We start from the raw sequence: 20,437 nt of genomic DNA on the forward strand, positions 1-20,437 counted from the left end.
CAACAGCACTGTCTCTTTACCTTTGGAAGAGACACACTCACATATTAATCGGCCCTGAGCCTGGTTCAGGCTCTATCCAGTGCATAGGTATGAAGAAGGAGTTATCAGACAGCTAATAACTGCTGACTGGCCAGAAATTCAGACTAGCCTGTACTAATCGTGTTCCAGGGTTGACAGTTCAAGAAAATTCCTAATTCAGGGCGCCTCGGTGGTTCAGTAGGTTAAGCATCCAACTCTTGATTTTGGCTCAGGTCACGATCTCAGGGTTGTGAGATCGGACCCCGTGTTGGGCTCTGTGCTGAGAGGGGAGCCTGCTTAGGAATATCTCTCCCTCTGCCTCTCCCCCGCTCTCTCTCTCTCTCTCTCACACACACACACACACACCCTCTCTCTCTCTCTCAAAAAAAAAAATATATATATAGTTAAAAAAAATAAATTCCTAATTCAAATCAATAAGGCTATTGGCTGACCCTTTTCACAAAAGTCAACAAACTTATCTCCACAAAACTTGCATAAAAGGGATATATTGGACATACGATTTGTTGCTATATGGAATAGTGCTATGAACGATGTAACAAGAGTTTCTCTTTCAAGCGTCTATTTGTATGAAATATGATAATGGTGATAATGCATGTAATATGTGTCACATAGCGCCAGCACATAGTATGTGCTCAGTAAATGGTAACTATTACTGCCACTACCATCATTATCACCACCATCATTAAGTATTTCTAGAATTCAATGTTTAATGACATATAAACAATAACTAGAATTATATATGGTAGCTTTGTAAGACTTGGCTACCTATTCCTTACCACCCAGCATTCTTTATTCTTTTTCCCATCTGATCTTTTAATTAATTTACTTTTAATAGACTTTATTTTTTAGATCGGTTTTATGTTCACAGCAAAATTGAGTGGAAGGTACAAAGATTTCCTCTGCTCTCACATAAGCAGAGCCTCCCCCACTATCAAAAGCTGAACAAAAGTGGTAAATTGTTATAACAGATGAACCTACATTGACATGTCATTACCACCCCAAGTTCATAGTTTACATCAGAGTTCACTCTTCATGTTATACATTCTACAGGTTTGGACATATGTATAATGACGCATATCCATCATTACAGTATCGTAGTTCCACTGCCTTAAAAACCCTGTGTGCTCCACCTGTTCATGCTGATCTTTTTTTTCCAACAGAAACTGACTTACTTTTTTCTCATTATAAAGCAATACATGCACAGTATAAAACATAATTAATGGGAAAAAAACCCAGCAACACCCACCATCCAGAGATGACCAAAGCAAATATCTCAGTGTTTCTTTTCCCAGACCTGGATCCTACCGCACATACTGTTTTGCAGTTTGGGTATTTTTTTCTTTACAATTTTTTTTGGATTTTATTTATTTGAGAGAGAGCACGTGAGTGAGGGGAAGAGCAGAGGGGGAGGGAGAGGGAGAGAGAATCTCTCAGGGAGAATCCGTGCTGAGCGTAGAGCCTGACACAGGGCTTGATCTCATGACCTTGAGATCACGACCTGAGCCAAAACCAAGAGTTGGATGCTCAACCAACTGAGCCACCCAGGCGCCCCATTTTTTTCCCTTATAATTTAATACATTCTGGCTCTGCATCCGGGGATGCCTGCAGCTTTCAGCTTATGGGCCAGCATCTATCAAAATGTCCACTGTTCACGAATTCTGTGCAAACTCCACTTGGAGGGTGACTACTCTACACCCTCAAATGCATACAGGCCAGTCAAAACATACACCAACTTTGATGTCAAGTGTAATGCTTTGAACATTGAAACGGCATCAAGGCAAACGGTGTGGATGAGGTCACTGTCATCAACATGTTGGCCAACTACAGCAATGAGACAGGATACTGCCTTCACCTACCAGACAAGGACCAAAAAGGAATTTGCATCAGCATTGAACTCAGCCTTGCCTGGCTGCCTGGCCACCTGGAGAAGGTGATTTGGGGCCTAGTGAAAAACATCTGCTCAGTATGAGGCTTCCAAACTGAAACCCTCTCCCATGAAGGTGCTGAGGACTGATGAGGACTCCCTCACTGAACATTGTTTCCAACACATCTGGTGGCTTCTGCAAGCTGACGGTTGTCCTTGCAAAGGGTAGAAGAGTGGAGGATGGCGCTGTCATGGATTATGAATTGTTTGACCCTAGATGCCTATGATCTCTAATGCTGGAGTGAAGAGGAAAGGAACTGATGTTCCCAAGGGGATCATCAGCATCATGACCGAGCTAGTGTGTATCACATCCAGAAAGAATTTGAAAGGTATAAGAGCGACAGCCCTTATGATCAAGGAGAAGGTCAAGAGAGACCTGGAAAATGCTTTTCTGAGCCTGGTCCGGTGTATTCAGAACAAGCTGCCCTATTTTGATGACTGACTGTGTGATTCCATGAAGGGTAAGGGGGCTCATGATAAGGTCCTGATTAGAATCACAGTGAAGGAAGGGGACATGTTAAAAATTCGGTCTGAATTCAAGAGAAAGTATGGCACGTCCCTGTACTACCACATCCAGGAAGACATTTGAGGGCAACTACCAGAAGGTGCTGTTGTGTGGGGCAGAGCGGAATGAAGTGCGAGGGTCCACGTGGTGCTCCTGTGCTCCCAGCTACCAGTTCTAGAAAATCAGCTTGCGACCAGCAACCCCTTGTGCCCATCCCTGTGAGGATGACGTTAGCGTTGCCCCCCACTCCTACTTTATTTTAGTTGCCTAGGCACTGCCTGGCTTTCCCCACTTTTCTCTCCTTTTAGCCAAAGAAATGAACAGTTCAAGGACTTGGAAGTGAAATCTATGACGTGAAACACTTTGCTTCTTGTGTATTGTGTTATAAACAGACGAATGAACTGAATTTTTACTGTAGAAACAAAACAAAAATAACTTAATACATTCCACATATCTTTCCATATTAAAATTCACCTGCAACACCATTTTATTTGTGTGGTTTTAAAAAATTTTTATTTTAAGCAGGCTCTACGTCCAATGTGGGGCTTGAACTCATGACCCTGAGATTAAGAGTCACATACTCTACCGACTGAGCCAGGCAGGCACCCCACGTGCAACACCATTTTTAAAGGCTGAATATTAGATTATATGAATGTACCATAATAAGAAGCACTCATTATGTGCCAGGCACATCTTATCTCACTCAATTCTCACAACTACCCCATGACGTAGACATTGTTATTGTCCCCGTTTTAAAGGTTAGAAAACTGAGGGCCAGAGAAATTAGACAACTTGTTCAAGTTCATACAGCTAGTAATTGCTAGAACTGGGATTCAAACACAGATAATGAAAGCTCATTCATTTAACCTATTCCCTAACCATTCATATTGTTGCCACATTTTTTTGCTCACTCATAAATAATGCTGTGATAACAACCTTTAAGCTAACCTTTGCACATATCCTTAATGAATTCTTTAGGAGAAATTCAGAGATGGAATTTCTGGGTCACAATGCCGTTGATACACATTGCCAAATTGCCCTCCAGAAGCTTATACAAATTTACTTTCTAGCAGTGTACGAGAATGTCAATTTTCTTCTATCTCTCCAACATGAGATATTATTATTAATTTAAAAAATTGTATGGCCATTCTTAAAGCATACTTTAAAACAATCTACTTGCCAAAGCAAGTAGAAAACATTGTGATTTATCCACAGTTTGGGATATTCTCCCCCAATGCTTCCCTTTATTAGCATTGAGCACTGAGAAGCTGTTACACAGTGACATGCACCAAATCTGAAAAATGTAGGTTTTCCCTTAAAAAAAAAACACTAAATACACATGCACACACACACACACATCTTTTGAACAAACAGAATTTCAATACATTTAATTCATGCTACTGATACTCATATTGTTATCATTCAAATGCCCAGAAAGTTCACAATATAAAATGTGAAACACCCTCAGTGGAAAGACATGCTAACCTGAACTTAAATATATACATATGCTCTACATAAGGAAATTATGGTACTTTAGCTGTATTACTATGACATGTTATAAAAAACAAAAGAAGAGAATTGCATGGTGTGGCAAACTGTCCTAAACTAACTATGCAAGATTTCCTGGAAGAGATTATCTTTAATTGAAATCTAAGGGATGGGAAGGAACTGGTTAGTTTCAGGAAAAGGTTTAGAATTTCCTATTGGAAAACTTTATCTAGGAAATCCTGAGAAGAATGCCTTGACTAAAATAGATGAGATCAACAGGAATGTAGTATGAAATGTCTGGGGAAGGGAGGATTTGAACTTGAGCTATAGAATCATAAGCCATAAAATGTGGATTCAATATTGGACTTGGCTGATTTTTTAGGAATAACACGGAAAATTAATTGGAGAAAAGAAGGCTTCTGGAAGATAATCTCCCACAGGTTAAGCACTACAGGTTGTGTTTGCAAGGGAATTACCTTAGATAATTTTTCTTTTTTAAAAAAATATTTTTTAGGGACGCCTGGGTGGCTCAGTCATTAAGTGTCTGCCTTCAGCTTAGGACGTGATCCCAGGGTTCTGGGATTGAGCCCCGCATTGGGCTCCCTGCTCGGCTGGGAGCCTGCTTCTTCCTCTCCTACTCTCCCTGCTTGTGTTCCCTCTCTCGCTGGCTGTCTCTCTGTCAAATAAATAAAATCTTTAAAAAAAGATTTTTTTAAAAGATTTTATTTATTTATTTGTCAGAGAGAGAGCGAGAGCACAAGCAGGGGGGCAAAGCAGGCAAGGGAGAAGCAGGCTCCTGGCTGAGCAAGGAGCCCGATGCGCTTAATCCCTGGGATCATGATCTGACCCGAAGGCAGACACTTAACTGGCTGAGCCACCCAGGCGTCCCTAGATAATTTTTCTTTTTTTTTTCAGGATTTTATTTATTCATTCGACAGAGAGAGAGAGACAGCCAGTGAGAGAGGGAACACAAGCAGCGGGAGTGGGAGAGGAAGAAGCAGGCTCCCAGCGGAGGAGCCTGACGTGGGGCTGGATCCCGGAACGCCAGGATCATGCCCTGGGCCGAAGGCAGATGCTTAATGACTGAGCCACCCAGGCGCCCCCCCTAGATAATTTTTCTACATGAAACAAAGTATTAAAACAGAAACAAAGCACTTTCTGAGATATCAATAAACCTCACTGGTGTCTTTTATGTAAGTTTCTCAGTGTGCCTTTTTCTCACACTCTAGGAGGGGAGGGGAGTCCTTGGGAGGAAGCAAGAGTACCAGCACCAAGGAACAAGGTCATGGGAGTGGGGAGGAGTAGGGGCATTGGGGAGCATGCTGGGTGAAGCAGACTCCCAAGCATTATCTTCAATGAAGGAATTAGGATAGGAAAGATCAAGCTTAGTTCCATTTAAAACAGAACCCGTAAGGCTCCCTGGGTGGCTCAGTCAGTTAAGTGTCTGCCTTCAGTCCAGGTCATGATCCCAAGGTCCTGGGTTCAAGCCCTGCATCAGGCTTGTTGCTCGGTGGGAGTCTGTTTCTCCCTCTCTCTCTGCTTGCCATTCCCCTGCTTGTTCTCTTTCTCCACCCCCCCCCCGTCAAATAAATAAATAAAATCTTTTTAAAAAGAGAAACCACAGAAAACTAATATCGTAAAGACATTAAATTCTTTGAAAAGAATTTTAACTTTACTACGTTTGCTATTTTGAACCCATTCCTTCTGTAGTTACTAGAGATAAAGCACTTGGACAATCCTGAGCAGGAGCTGTATGCCATGTTTACCAATGCCTCTGCCTAGTTCCTGCAATGACTGATCCTGAACATGAATTGAATGTAGGCTAGCAAGACAGAGAGTAATGCAGGGCCAGGAATGTATTATACACTCAGTGCTGGGTGGGCCATAAATTAAATTTAGTTTGTAGTTGCCACGTGAAAAGCAAAACCTAATCAGATAAATATCAGTAGCCATAAAGTTAAAAGGGACAAATTGCTTAAGAGGAGCACAACCCTTTCTGACAGGAAGATGAAACATTTCTCCTGCTTTTCTTGGAGTAGGAGGGGGTGGAGATGGAGAAGAGATGTGGCCGCCCCCAAATACAACAGAGGTGCCAGGAAGAGAATTCCTAGTGGAAGAGTGGGGAACAGGCACGCCAACCCTGGAGTTCTTAGGAGATACAGCGAAGGGAAAATCAGGGAAAGGGATGGTCCCCACGGTCAGAAGAGGGCCTCGGGTTTTTGCTCACCGGAAGTGGGGTGGAGTGATTTTCCGAGAGTGCGGAGAAAAATATTGGAGCTTAATTAAGAAAATAATTGTGAGAGAGCAGATTTTTACAAGGACTGGAAATGTGCATCTTATCTCTGTGTTAAATGGCACCCGTGGTTCTTCAATGCCCTCTACCACTGTAAATTTTTTGAAGACATTTTTACCTACATTGAAATACATGAAAAGCAGTCCTCGTTTTGAAAAGATTTAATTGTGATAAAATATACATGAAATTTGCCATCTTAACCATTTTAAGTGTACGGTTCAGTAGTGTTAAGTATATTCATACTGCTGTACAACCAATCTCCAGAATTCTTTTCATCTTGCAAAACCAAAACTCTATACCCATTAAACCCTTCTCATTCCACCCCCACCCCAGCCCCTGGCAACCATCATTCTACTTTCTGTCTCTATGACTCTGGCTACTCTAGGTTCCTGCAGCACCAATTTTAAGGACAGTCTAGTAGGGGAAAGGACCCTTACACTCAGAATTCATGTTATCACTTAACAATATGTGTATTCTTTCAAGACTGATGTTTCTATTTTGTAACGTGATATATCAGGATTTTGTTACTTCTGCCAAAAGCATTCTAATTATCATGTCATTCTGCCAGACAATTCAGCCTATTTATCCTGAAAGCAAGTATCAACCTACGTAAGTCTTACAATAATAAAGAAGTAATACTTCGAGCAAAATAAAAGCCTACGCATTATGCTGTTACAGCAGCTAAACCGATAAGTCTTGAAACTCCCATCAAGTCAGTGTTAATGATGTCAGTTCTGCCAAACACAACCGTTCTATAAGATGGTTTGTTTGAAACATGTATTATATTAAATTGAACCTTATGCAAATTAAGAGCCTAGAATTCCTAAGAAAAATTATGCATTTAAAAAACTGCCAGGTACATGTTTGCTCTCTATATACACTATTGCTAATAGCACATCTAGTACTTACTGAGCACTTAGTATGTGTCAGTGCTGTGCTGAGTGCTTTATGTTGATTTTTTATATGCTATAAGCATTTTTTAAAATTTTTAAAGATTTTATTTATTTATTTGAGAGAGAGAGAGCACGTGAGCACGAGCAGGGGGGAGGGACAGAGGGAGAGGGAGAAGCAGGCTCCCTGCTGAGCAAGGAGCCCGATGCGGGGCTCGATCCCAGGAACCTGGGATTATGACCTGAGTCAAAGGCAGGTGCTTAACCAACTGAGCCACCCAGGTGCCCCACAGTTTTTTCCCTTCGGATTGTGGTAAAATACACATAACATAAAATTTACCATGTTAACCATGTTTAAATGTACCAGTGCCGTGGTGTCAAGTATATTCACATTGTTGTGCTATGTGCTCTAAGTTTTTCTCTTTTTCTTTTTCTTCCAGTTTTTTTTTGAGATATTTTACACTGATTAATGTACTCACTTCAACAAACCTATGAGGCAGATACTGTCACATTCCCATCTTGCTGAAGAGGAAATTAAGGCATAGAAAGGGTAACGTGCACGCGAATAAGCAGGCTAGTCTATATGATGCCACTTATAGACCCTCACTTCTCAGGCATTCTTCAACCCAGTCCAATCTGGCTTCATCTCACCCCACCCCTGTCTCCATGGAACTTGCTTTCGAATATAAGAAATTCATTAATAATCTCCATTTTGGTAACTCAAAGGACACCTTTCAGTTTTTATCATGTTTGACCACTTGATAGCATATGACTTAATACTTTTCCTTGTATTTTCATGGTACTACCGGTGATCTTTAAAGCTGTTTCCTGTAGCCTCTTTTTTCCTTTTATACTCTCTCCATAGGTCATATCATTCATTCCCATAGCTTTAAATAAGGATCTACTGGTGATGCCTAAATGTGTGTCTCTAGCCCAGATCTCTATCCTGAGATTAAACTAGTACAACTAACATCTCTACTTAGAGATCCCAGAGAACTTCAAACTGAACATGTCCAACACTAAACTTACCTTCCCCTCTAAATCCACTCTTTTGCCAAAGTTTCCCCTCTTCTGTGGCCCCACAGGCCCATCAGTGGCCCAAATCAGAGGGCTAGTAGTCATCTTTGCCACCACCATCGCCCGCCCTCCATCAAATCTATCAGCAATTGATTCTACCTTTCAAATATCTCATGAATCTCACACTCTTCTCCACGTCCACAGCCATCACAGTAGCCAGGGTCACTGTACTTGCCTCCTATGCGATCATTCTGCATCTCCTTTTGCCCGTTTCCAATCTACTTACCACTCTGCAGCCAGGGTAATCTTTTAAAGATGCAGATCTGGTCATGTCAATCACAGACTTAGAATTCTTCAGTGGCTTCACACTGACCTTAGGAGGACAAAGTGAAAAATCTTTAGCATGCCTTGGAAGGCCCTACGAGATCTTGCGCTAATCCACATCTCCAATCTCATCTCTCACCACTTCGTCTTTACTTCCACACTGGCTAGAATGCATGTCTTTCAAATTCTCTATACACTCTATTCTTGACGCACTACACTCCCTTTCGTTTCCAGGCCTTCACACATGCCATTTTTTTTTAACCTGGAATCTTGTCTGCCCCTATGATCATTAGGAAATGTTCCTCTTTTTCTATTTTTGGAAGAGTTCGAGTAGGACTGGTATTGATTCTTCTTTAAATGTTTAGTATCCCAAGCTAGCTAACTCCTACACATCCGTGAGATCTCAACTAAGAGAGGTCATTTCCTACCTCAGCCCCTCATGCTAGGTTAGATCTCTCTGGCAACTAGATCAGGGCTTAATACATAGGAGATTCCTAAAAATATTTGTTGACTTGGCTGAGTAGAAAAGAAGAATGACTAGGTATGGAAGTCTTCAATAGACAAGCAAGTGCATAATAAATACTGTTAAATGAATGAGTAAATGAGTGAGTGAATGGAAGAAGGAAGATTTGTTTAATGAACAATTCTAATTTTTTCCCAGTATAATATTGCATTTGTGGAAACAATATTAGATACCATTCTACAAAGAAGAAAATACCCAAATTTCTTTAATAATTTTTTAAAAGATTTATTTATTTATTTTAGAGATAGAAAGAGAGAGAGAGAGAGTGTGGGGGGGAGGGGCAGAGGGCGAGGGAGAGAAAGTCTCAAGCAGACTCCATGCTGAGCGCAGAGCCTAGCATGGGGCTCGATCCCATGACCCATAAGATCACAACCTGAGCTGAAACCGAGTTGGATGCTTAACTGACTACACCACCCAGGCACCCCAGAAAATATTCAGTCTCAAGATTAGGAGGCAATATTTTAAAATGGGTTCTAAGCTATAACATTTCACTAAAAAATCATGTAAGAGAAATCTATGAACAATTATATGTCAACAAATTAGACAATCTAGAAGAAATGGACAAATTCCTAAAAAACACACAAATTACCAAACCGACTCAAGAGGAAAGAGAAAATGTCAACAAATCTGTAAACAAGTACAAAGACAATCTGTTTCAAAGCCCTCCCAACAAAGAAAAGTCTAGGACCGGATATGGCTTCACTGGTGAATTTTACCAAACATTTAAAGATGAATCAATACCAATCCTACTCAAACTCTTCCAAAAACAGAAGAAGAGGAACATTTCCTAAAACATTCTATGATATCAGCACTACCCTGATACCAAATCCAGCAAAGATACTACAAGAAAACTACAGACAAATGTCCCTTATGAATACAGATGGAAAAATTCTCAACCAAATAATAGCAAGCCAAATCTAACAGTACATTAAAAAGATTGTACAACAGAACCAAGTGGGACTTATCCCAGGAATGCAAAGGTGGTTTAATATAAGAAAATCAGTGTAATGCATCATATTAACAGAACAGAGGGGAAAAAAACACATGATCATCTCAATAGATGCAGAAAGCATTTGAAACAATTCAACATGCTTTCATGATAAAAAACACTCAGCAAGTAGGAACAGAAAGGAATTTCCCTAACACAACAAAGGGCATTTACCAAAACCTATAGCTAATATTATACTCAATGATGAAAGACTGAAAGCTTTCTACCTAGGGAACAAGACAAGAATGTGAGGGTTTTTTTTTTTTTTTGAGAGGGAGAATGGGGGAGGGGCAGAGAGAGACTCTCGAGCAGGCTCGACGCGCAGCATAAGCCAACATGGGACTGGATCTCATGACCCTGAGATCAGGACCTGAGCCAAAATCAAGAATCAGATGCTCAACAGACTGAGCCACCAGGCGCCCCAGGATGTCTGCGTTTCAAAAGAAAAGAGAGGTGGTACCTGAACAACACTGTAAATGCACTAAATGCCCCTGAATTGTATACTTTAAAATAGTTAACTGTATCTTATATGAATTTCACATCAATAAAAAGATTCATATAGTGAATCATTTGTTCGTTTTGGTTTACTGATCTACAAGAATATTTCCTATGTTTACAGGATAATTAGTAGATAAGAGTTATAATTTAGAGATTACATTATAACACCATGAAAAACAAACCTTATTTTCAATTCAAGATAAATGTGAGATAAAAGTTGAAGTAAAAGCCTAAAAACTACTCTTAGGAGAGCTTGCAAATTTTCCTCTCAAAATTAGAATGTTCTTTTAAAAATTGGAAGCCAGATGGTCTTATACATAAAAACAAATCTCAATGTTAAATCCAGATGGGATTTAAAAGTTAATTCTGCTGCAGCTGCAGCAAAGCAATCATAACTGTAGTCAACGTATTTATTTTTCCTTCAGTGATGTTTAGAGCACTGTTTCTCAGATTGGGAACTTGTTGGAAATGCAAATTCTCAGGCCCCGCCCCAGACCCCCAGAATCAGAAACTCTGGGGTTGAGGGCCAGTAGTCTGTTTTAACAAGCCTTCCAGGTGCACACTCAAGTTTGAGGACCACTAGTTAAGACCAATAGCACAAGTCTTGGCCAGTGAGGCTGCTACAAGCATTTTCTTACCAGACAATGTTGTGCCATAAGCATTGCGTTATTTCTTGGAGTTGTTAACGTGTCAGCTTGGAACACCTGTGAGTTATCACTATGAAGAAAAAGAAAACATTTGAAATCCATTACAAAAAATTTTTTTAAAGAAATAAGATTTCAAATACTTAAACAGCAATGCCATTAATGTAAATGGGTTCTTTGTGGAGACAGCTGTGCTGATGGAGAAATTAGAGCACACACACACACACACACACACACACACACACACACAAAGCATTAGTTGGCTGAGCTTAAACAAATCTCCATGTAAGGGAAGGAATTCTCAAGCATGCCACTTTACCGCTAATCATGCTACCAAGAATAAGTATAATTTGTCATGACCCTGGAAATGCATCATTTTCTGTGTAAACCTGTAACTGATTTAAATTTATGATTGAAGCTACAATGTGCAGTCCCAATTCCCTCTCGACTCTGAAGTTTTCACATGAACAAGAGGGATAATCAATAGCAGGAGTCAACAGAACGGAGATATTCACAGATACGTTTCTTTTGACCTACTCGGTATTAAAATGTTTTTAAGTTGGCTGCACACACTCGAAATGCTGAGAGGTTTCACATAAAGAATCCAGATTCCGGATTTCTAGCTTCTGTTGAAAATTTGCAAGCTGTGTCCACACTGGGCCACATTCCCCATGGCAACAAGAGACAAGCTAAGCAACCGTTGCCTGCTGAAGCGGGGGCTTATCTTCCTCGGCTGCGAATGGTGCCTTGGCCCTATTTGACAAGCTTGGGACCCTGAAGAAGTCTTTTCCTTTTTATGTCTTCTTTTTGTTTTAACTTTTTATTTTGAAGCAGTTTAAGACTCACAAGATGTTGCAAAAATACAGAGGGTTCCCATGTACCTTTCACCCAGGTTTCCCCAGTGACAGTAAGAGGTCAATGTTAACATTTCTTTTTTTTTTTTTTTTTTTTGCTATATCCAAACAGGTGCTAGGTCTCTCTTATAGCCATCTTATTCTTTTCAGGCTCCTTGCCAAAAACCAGTTCCAAGCCTTTTTACTTTCCTGCGGACTCTGCTATAGTCTAATTTGTCCCTTCATCTCGCTTTTTTCCCTCCAGCAGTATACCTGCTCACAACTTTCAGTAACTTTTCATCGTGAGCTGAATTCAGTTACGTTCTTTATTACGACATTTAAAGCCTGCCACCATTTAGCTCTAGACTCTTGGATTTCATGGACTAGTAAAATTTCAAAACAAAATCTTGGCACAAACATACAGTTGCTAATCATCTTTCTTTTGCCAAGTAAGGTCATTAAAAAAATCCCACCATCTACCAACACTACCATTTCATTTATCAAAGGACATTTTGGTATTAAAAAATTATAACTAACAATCTTAGGATAAAGTACAGTCCTGCCCAGGAAAGGACAATTGGCCAACTATATCACAATGTATTTAAGTACTCTGCACTTTTTTAAAAACATGGGTTAGTGAAAAAGTCACCTAGGATCAGCACTGGTTAGCAGATAACTATCTGGGAGCCAGTGATCCAGGCAGAGTTTACCAGCTCTCAAATACACCTATGTTTTTCTGTCTCCAAGCTTGTTCCATATACTTGGAATGCTGTCCCAGCTCTCTAGCTCCCCTCTTCCCATCTGCATCCTCTCAATCCATCAGGACCCATCTCATATTTCTCCTCTCCAAGAACATTTTCCTTATCCTTCACCAATCCTGCTGTCATTTCCTATTCCGTTCTTTGAATCTCCCTAGCACTTTCTTCCCCTCCCTAAGCATAGATCTTATTCTATCATATCTTTAAGTCCTCTGATTTTTTATTTGCCCTACTAAATTACAAGCTTATTGAGTCAAGATACATCTTTGCAGCATGGTAATTTGTATATAACAGGCAGTAATTCAATATTTTATGAGAGGATAGGTGTATATGTAGGTCTAAGTTTTACTTCATTTTACAGTCATTTTCCCCTATAAGAACAAAAATGGATTCTAGCAGTCACTTATAAGAAAGTTAGAGGGACACTAATGAGTTACATATTTCTACTTTTTTGTACATGGGGGGTAATTCTTAAGGCTGGCAATTACATTCTCCCCTAAATTTTTATCCGTCAATTTTAATAAGACTACAACTGAAAAAAATCATTGAGGAAACATATATTTCAATTGGTAGGAGTCATTCAACATGAATTCATAAACTCCTAGGTGATACCCACAATTGAGTTAAGTGCTACCACTTAGAAAAAGTGAAGACACTATAACTAGATACATGTTCAATGTTCCACATCAAATGATCAATAAGCAGCTGTCTAAATATGTAAACTGCAGTATGTTATGCCAGTTATATATTCGCAAAGCGATCATTCTCTATGGCCACCATTCTCTTTCCAGGTTTGTAAGAATTTAATAAAACAGATGGTTGGCAAACTTGTGCAAAGGGCCAGACAGTAAGTATTTTGGGCTTTGTGGGACATCCAATCTCTGTGGCAACTACTCAGCTCTACCACTCTAGTGGGAAAGTGGCCATGGACAATATAAGTAAGCAAATGGGCATGGCTATGTTCCAATAAAGCTTTATTTACAAAATCAAGTGGCAGGCTGTATTTGACCCACAGGCAGTAGTTTGACTTTCCAAGAGTTTAAATGAAGGGTCAGGCTACAGGTATTTACAGGGGGAAGGCACTGGCAGAAATCCCAGAACTTACTCTCTAATTCTCTTAAGGCCAGAGAAGTGAAAGACCTCCCCCCCCAAAAAAAATCCAAAACCAAAACCAAAAACTACTACCTTTAAACAAAGTTACTGACACCAGTAGTGAAGTCAGCTAAGTAGACTAGGGCTAAAGAGGATAAAGAACCAAGAGGTTCAAAACTTTTGACATTGGTATTTTTATTAATACACGATGTACACAAAACAATGCAGGAACTTCTTCAAAAACAGTAATACTTGTATTAAAGAGTTGATATTTAAGGAACAAATTCTGCAAATGCTGGTGCAAGAGAGATTGTGTTTATATACAGGAAGCATCAAGCAGAATTGGAAAATTACTTGAAAGAAGTGCAACAATTATTTAGTGAGCAGCAAAAGAGGTGAGGCAACAAGTATTAGAGGTTCAGTTAAGGGCAAGTGAGGGAAGTGAGCAGTGTACAGATGCAACCGAAAAGAACGGAGGTGAACATGAATTCAACTAAGGCATCCTGTAATTCTACTCTAAATTGTTCTCGCTTCCCTGACCACACCCTAAACTGGCCACAACCGCACAAAATCTGCCCTCAGGAGATCATTTGGCCAAGTTCCCTGACCTCAGGCATGTCGTGTATCATCGTTATGCTACCTCTTTTTGAGAGACAAGAGTCCCTGGACTTGGTCCACCTTGCAGTTTCTTTACCTTTAACTCCTACTAGGTAGATATGCAATTGCCTCTTACCTTTCTGTACCAATTTCACTTCATCAGGAGCTTAAGCTACACAATTTGACACTGTAACTATGCTCTAATATGATAAAAATAAAAAACTTAAGTCCTTTGCAGAACAAAACAAAGCATGAAGGGATACCTGCCATCACTCTCCTTGCTTCTAGGACTGTTTGCATCTTGTGTTTTTCATTTCATAAAGGCTTCCAATAAAACCAACATTCTCCCTTCTAGCAGAGCAGGTTCATAACAATTCATGTTTTCATAAAACAGGATTAGAGTCAATCCTGAATTTATAGAATGTTCTTGTTTTCAGCCCAACATGCACAGCTGTTGCCCTTTTCTCTGCCTATTAAAAAAGATCACGTATTTTTTTTTTGTTAATCTTAGTTTGCTTTTATTTTCGCACAGTATATTCTTCCTTACCTCAAATGACCAGAAAGTTGCATTTGATTAGAGTTAATAAGCTTAGAAGTTGAGGGGCACCTGGGTGGGCAGTTGGCGAAGCATCTGACTCTTGGTTTTGGCTCACGTCGTGGGATCAAGCCCGGAGTCGGACTCCATGCTCATCACGGAATCTGCTTGAGTTGCTCTCTCCCTCTCCCTCTGTTCCTCCCCCACACACCTGCACTCTCTCTAAAACAAATCTTTAACAAAATCTTAGAAGTTGATTAGTTGTGGACAAATCACTAGCTTAGGAATCAGGAGATACGGGTTCCTAGTACTGGCTCTATTACTACGTCATTTTAGAGACTTATAGGCCTCAGTTTCCTCATACGTTAAATAAGGAGGATAGATCTGGTCTCTGAGTTCACTTCTAACAGTTGCGATTTATCTAATTGATACCTAGCAATTAGAACGATGCTAGCAAGAGAGAGGAACAAAGTTACTAACACAGGGAGTGAATGCATTTTTCAAACATTCTTACAATACTGATAAAACTTTATGATACTGGGATGTGAGATCTAGGATCTTACTTTCAAAATCTATTTTAAGAAATTATAAGCATGTGTCATGCCAGACTTTTGGATATGTGCAGGAAATAGTTAACCTAAGTTAGGACAGTGTTTCTAAATCTTATGCTTTTCATTATCGGCCCTCTAAAGGAGCTGTTTTTGACATATCCCCCCCTCAATTACTCCCTCTTGAAAATTCTCATGAAATTTTTGTACTTATACCTGTGGCTTATACATAAAAAGAGCAGGATTTTTTCACACACCCCCAAGAACCAAGTTGGGGGCAATGTTGGCCATTGAGAATGCAAAATTTAGGAGATCAAGTTTCTGTGGTATCTAAACTTTTTGTTCAAATAAAAACTAGGTGTAAAAAAGGTCCAAGCTTATTTGCTTGGCAACCATTTCCATTTGCTGGAGGTGAAGGTCAGAGGAGACAAAGCAGCTGAGAGAATGACAGAAAATTACAGTCATCACAGAAGATCTGGAGGCGAGGGTGGGGAATGCTCAGTTTCTTCCAAAGAAGTGGGTAAGAGATGGGGTGAAGTTAGAAAAAGTCGTGCTCCACACCAATAGGTTGCTGCTTTTGGGTCCTGGTGGACTGTCAGAAGAGGACGTCCAGGTTCACATGTGTGTCAACCTCGGGGTAGGTGTGCGCTCTCCCTCCGGCCAGCCCATCCCACTTCCCCCAAGGCTGAGGGTGAGATCTCCGGACAGCGGGAACAAGGGAGATACCTGTAGAACCTCGATGGAGAAAGGCATGGGAATGCGATCAGAAGTCACTTTCCCCACCTCTTGCCAACTACCCCCTGCTTGCTCACCCAAGCCCATTGATCAAAGGGGCGCTGTTGGATCTTTTCAGCATGTCATCTGTGGTGGTTGAACTCGGCAGCAGCTCCAAGTCTAGTTCCATTTTCTCTTGTGCCATGTCCACGTCGAGGAAGAAACCACTGTTTGGTTCGAAGTTCTCAAGGTTTTCTGGCTCCCATTCACATAAGGACAAGTCAACTGGGTGAGGGATGTAGGCAGAGAGGAAGAGGGGGAGAAGAGAAGAAAGGAGGAACCTCTTAGACGAGTGAGATGCTCACCTTTGCAGCCCTACCGTCCCTAATAGCAGTGGGCACAAAGTGGGGCAGGACTGACTCTGAACCTCTTACCACCCAACCTCGGGGTCCCTAACGCTGAGAAGACACTCCACCTCCAAGTCTATAATGAAAATGAGGAATTTGTCTTAGTCACCCCCGCGAATCGTTCTTTATTTCTCTGAGCAAATGAAACCCCACGGAAGCCTTTCCGGCTAAACAAAAACTACAACCTGTCGCCTTCGAGAATCCGTCGGGTGCCGCCCCTCCGCGCCTGCGCCCCGTGCCCGGCCCGCTGACGCATGCTTATTACGCAAGCAATGAGAGTCAATGAGGGCGCCTTTGTCAGTCTCGCCCGGGGCGCACGCGCAGTCTTAGGAGCCGCCTTTTCACCCCAAGCCAGGTCCTGTCTTTATTCCCAGTTGAGATTCACCGTGGTAGTGCCTCTGCTTCTATGTGGAACCTGGGATGGTTTCACTAACCGTTATTCAGGAAAGAAAGGGTGGGGAGGAGTAAGCTGTATGGGAGCGCCGTCCTTTCTGCGCTATGTCTGATACTCAATTTCCCCAGTTTTGATTAACCCATTATCCCCTTATAACTGAGGCCAACAAGCTGATAACTCCCATGACCAATTTTTCGATCCTGTTATAGCCGACACTACACAACTGTAATTTTAAAAATGCTGTACGTCCAACAAAAATGCTCTACGTCTAAGGAAAAGAACAAACCAACCCAAGACCTGCCACCTGCTCCTAACCCAGTTGAGCCAACTGTGCAGATGAATCATTGTTTTCCATGTGATCTCATTGTTTTTGTTTTCCATGTGATCTCGTTGTTTGTTTGTTTTTAAAGATTTTATTTATTTATTCGACAGAGATAGAGACAGTCAGCGAGAGAGGGAACACAAGCAGGGGGAGTGGGAGAGGAAGAAGCAGGCTCCCAGCGGAGGAGCCTGATGTGGGGCTTGATCCCATAACCCCGGGATCATGCCCTGAGCTGAAGGCAGACGCCCAACCGCTGTGCCACCCAGGTGCCCCGTTTGTTTGTTTTTAATTCATAATCGTAAGTGTATTTTTTACACTGAATAAAATATATATTCTCAAAGCTATTCATCTAAGAAAATGATTTGAGTTAGAGAAGCTTATTTACTTAAATAGCTCAGATTTTAGTACGCATCCAAATAAATCAGGGTTTCCTTTTAATATTGCTGTCATGGCTCAAACATTATAAGAATTGCTCTTTTAGAATTTTTCACCACCAGTTAATGAGCCACACTGAGTACTGAAATCTTAACTCCATGCTAATAATTTTGTAAAACCATACCTTTTAAAAAGGGACAAGATAGAGGACTGGCAGAGAAGGCTAGTGAAACTACTGAAATGAGAGTTATTCATTAAAATAATCATTACGTGGTATAGCACTTTACAGTTTAAAAAATGTCTTCACATATTTATCTCAATTGGTTCAATCATGAACCTTGCTCAGCTAATCAGTGGTGAACTTAAAATGATGGGATTATCTTGAAACAGTTCATGACAAGTTATGACATGAGTGATCATAATCATTCTTCATTCATTCTGAGAATAGAATAAGAAAAGCTTAATTATATTAGGCAGAATTGGGTTCTCTAAATCCCAGACATGAGGACGATTTGGAGTCTCCTTTCCTGATGTAAGACAGGTTAACAATAGCTACCATTTTTCATGCACTTAATTATATGCCAGGCACTGTCCTAAGCACTTTAAATATGTGATTGCATTTAATGCTTACAGTAACTCTGTGAGGTAGGCACCATCACAATGACCATTTTTCAAAGAAGGAAACTGAAGCCCAGAGGGGTTACTCAAATGATAACTGCTAAGTGGCAAAGCCAAGATTCCTCTGCCCTCCTATTTAGGTGAAAAGATGGATGAGGTGCCTCTGGATATTTCTCTGGATACTATTTACTCATAAGCACTTTGATAAATATTTATTAAATTAGTTTATGGATAAATGCAGGTTTAAATAACCTGTCATTCACAGCTATTTTGTAAAGTAGGCAAGTTACTCCTATTTTACAGTTGATAAAATTCCAGAGAGATTAATGGCACATAATTAGATAGCAGTAGAATCTAAGCTGATACCAAGATCTCCTGAAGGCCACTGTTAAGGTTCCCAGGGTACCTGGAAAGTTTACAGAAGATGACAGTTAAAGCCGAGTAAAGTCAGGGTGAATGTAGAAGGCAGTGGTTAAATACAGAACAGGGGTCAAAGCCAAAATGGTGGGTATACCGGAAAACAAGTAGATCTTCCCTCCATTCTACTGCTCATTTTACTTTTCAAAGAGTTTGTTAATATTCATGGCAAGCAATAAGGTTTAATGGTTATATTTTGAATGAATAGACAATCTCATCACGCTTAAACATCACAGATGCTAATTTTTAAAAATCTAAGTACAAGAACACTAAGAAAATAGATAATAAAATGACAAGGAAATAGCAACTGAGAGACTTTCAGGAAAAGGTGTAGTAATATGAAACGACTACATGCTTGAGATGGCAGGAAGTTTCCAGCTATTATCAAAGAGGAGGAATTCTCTAAAGTGTAGCTGAATGCCGGGGGACCCACAGTACGCATGCAAGTTAGAATGTCAAAAGGAACACGTACCGGAAAAACAATTCTGTATACCATAGTGGCAAATACAACGTTTAAAGAAATTACTTCTTCCCCTTTCTCTTCATGCATTATTATACCAACCTAGCTGTGTGTCATGATCAGCTCCTGCTGTTCCATAGCAATATGCCATGATCTCAGATTGCTAATTTGCTTAGACCTATACGTTGCCACTTATGCTACTCCTGTCTTTGCTTCGTCCCAGTCTGCTGCCATTTGCACAAGGCCTCTTACTTATAAAAGGTGTCCCACAAATATGTCATAATCTGTTGTTTAGTTTATCAGTCATCATGGCAACTTTTAAGCAACTGGTTAATCTTTAGTTATCACAAGAGCAAGTCAAAGACAAGTTGAACCCAAGCCCACAAACCACAAATACCCCAAAACTCCCAAAAGATTTACATGAAAGGTAAAAGGAACTAGGTAGGCAAGAATGATATGAATAGAATCTGGAAATGATGGCCAAAGTAGCATCCATCTTCTCACATGTCCTTGAGTTTCTCCTAATTGTTAAGCTCCTGGAAGTTAGGGATTCTTTTTTTTTTTTCAAAAACATTTTATTTATTTATTTGAAAGAGAGAGCACGCATGAGAGACAGAGCATGAGCAGGGGAGAGGGGCAGAGGGAGAGGAAGAAGCAGACTCCCCAAAAAGCAGGGAGCCCGATGCGGGGCTCGATTCCAGGATCCTGGGATCAGGACCTGAGCCGAAGGCAGATGTTTAACCAACTGAGCCACCCAGGCACCCCTGGAAGTTAGGGATTCTACTAAGTTGTTTGACTCCTCAGAGTTAGGGACTCTGCATGTGGTCAACAGATGATTATTTACTAGCTATTGTGAACAACAGAATGTACCATATTTTTTTGAGCAGGTGAGGGGGTTGCTGAGACATTGAGATAAAAAGAACTACAAAAATTGATCAAAACAGAGCTTCCTTTTCTAATCCAGTTGGCAGAAAAATATAGGCAATTGAAAGGAAACTATCCAAAAGTGCTTTAAAAACTCTGTATTACAAGCAGCAAATATTAACATTGAGGAATAAAATGACTGGGCTTGGCAAGTTTAATATGGGACAACTAAGTTGAAGAGGTAGGTGAAACAATTTTTGCTAAATTTTGAAACCAATTTCATAACTATTAAATTTCCTCTATTTCTCCAAATGTATTATTAACACAATATAATACCATCTTTATCCCAGGGTCATTGAGGTAGTGAGGA

General features: G+C 40.4%; 1 protein-coding gene and 1 pseudogene across 1 annotated transcript in view; one reads left to right on the top strand and one right to left on the bottom strand.

Annotated features, from left to right (window-relative positions):
• LOC123787081 (P2R1A-PPP2R2A-interacting phosphatase regulator 1-like) overlaps positions 1-16,859 on the bottom strand; it is a 47,916-nt gene extending 31,057 nt beyond the window's left edge. The window contains exons 1-4 of the mRNA XM_087859432.1: positions 16,803-16,859; positions 16,309-16,495; positions 11,128-11,206; positions 8,443-8,529 (exon numbers count right to left, since the gene is read on the bottom strand). Coding sequence (XP_087715558.1) covers positions 8,443-8,529; positions 11,128-11,206; positions 16,309-16,415 — 273 coding nt within the window. The 5' untranslated portion in view covers positions 16,416-16,495; positions 16,803-16,859. The remainder of the gene's footprint in view (positions 1-8,442; positions 8,530-11,127; positions 11,207-16,308; positions 16,496-16,802) is intronic.
• On the top strand, positions 1,651-2,646 carry LOC123787087 (annexin A2 pseudogene; annotated as a pseudogene).
• Positions 16,860-20,437: the final 3,578 nt, after the last annotated feature.

Source organism: Ursus americanus, chromosome X, assembly GCF_024610735.1.
Source record: "Ursus americanus isolate L20-20 chromosome X, mUrsAme1.1.p, whole genome shotgun sequence".
Taxonomy (NCBI): Eukaryota; Metazoa; Chordata; class Mammalia; order Carnivora; family Ursidae; genus Ursus; species Ursus americanus.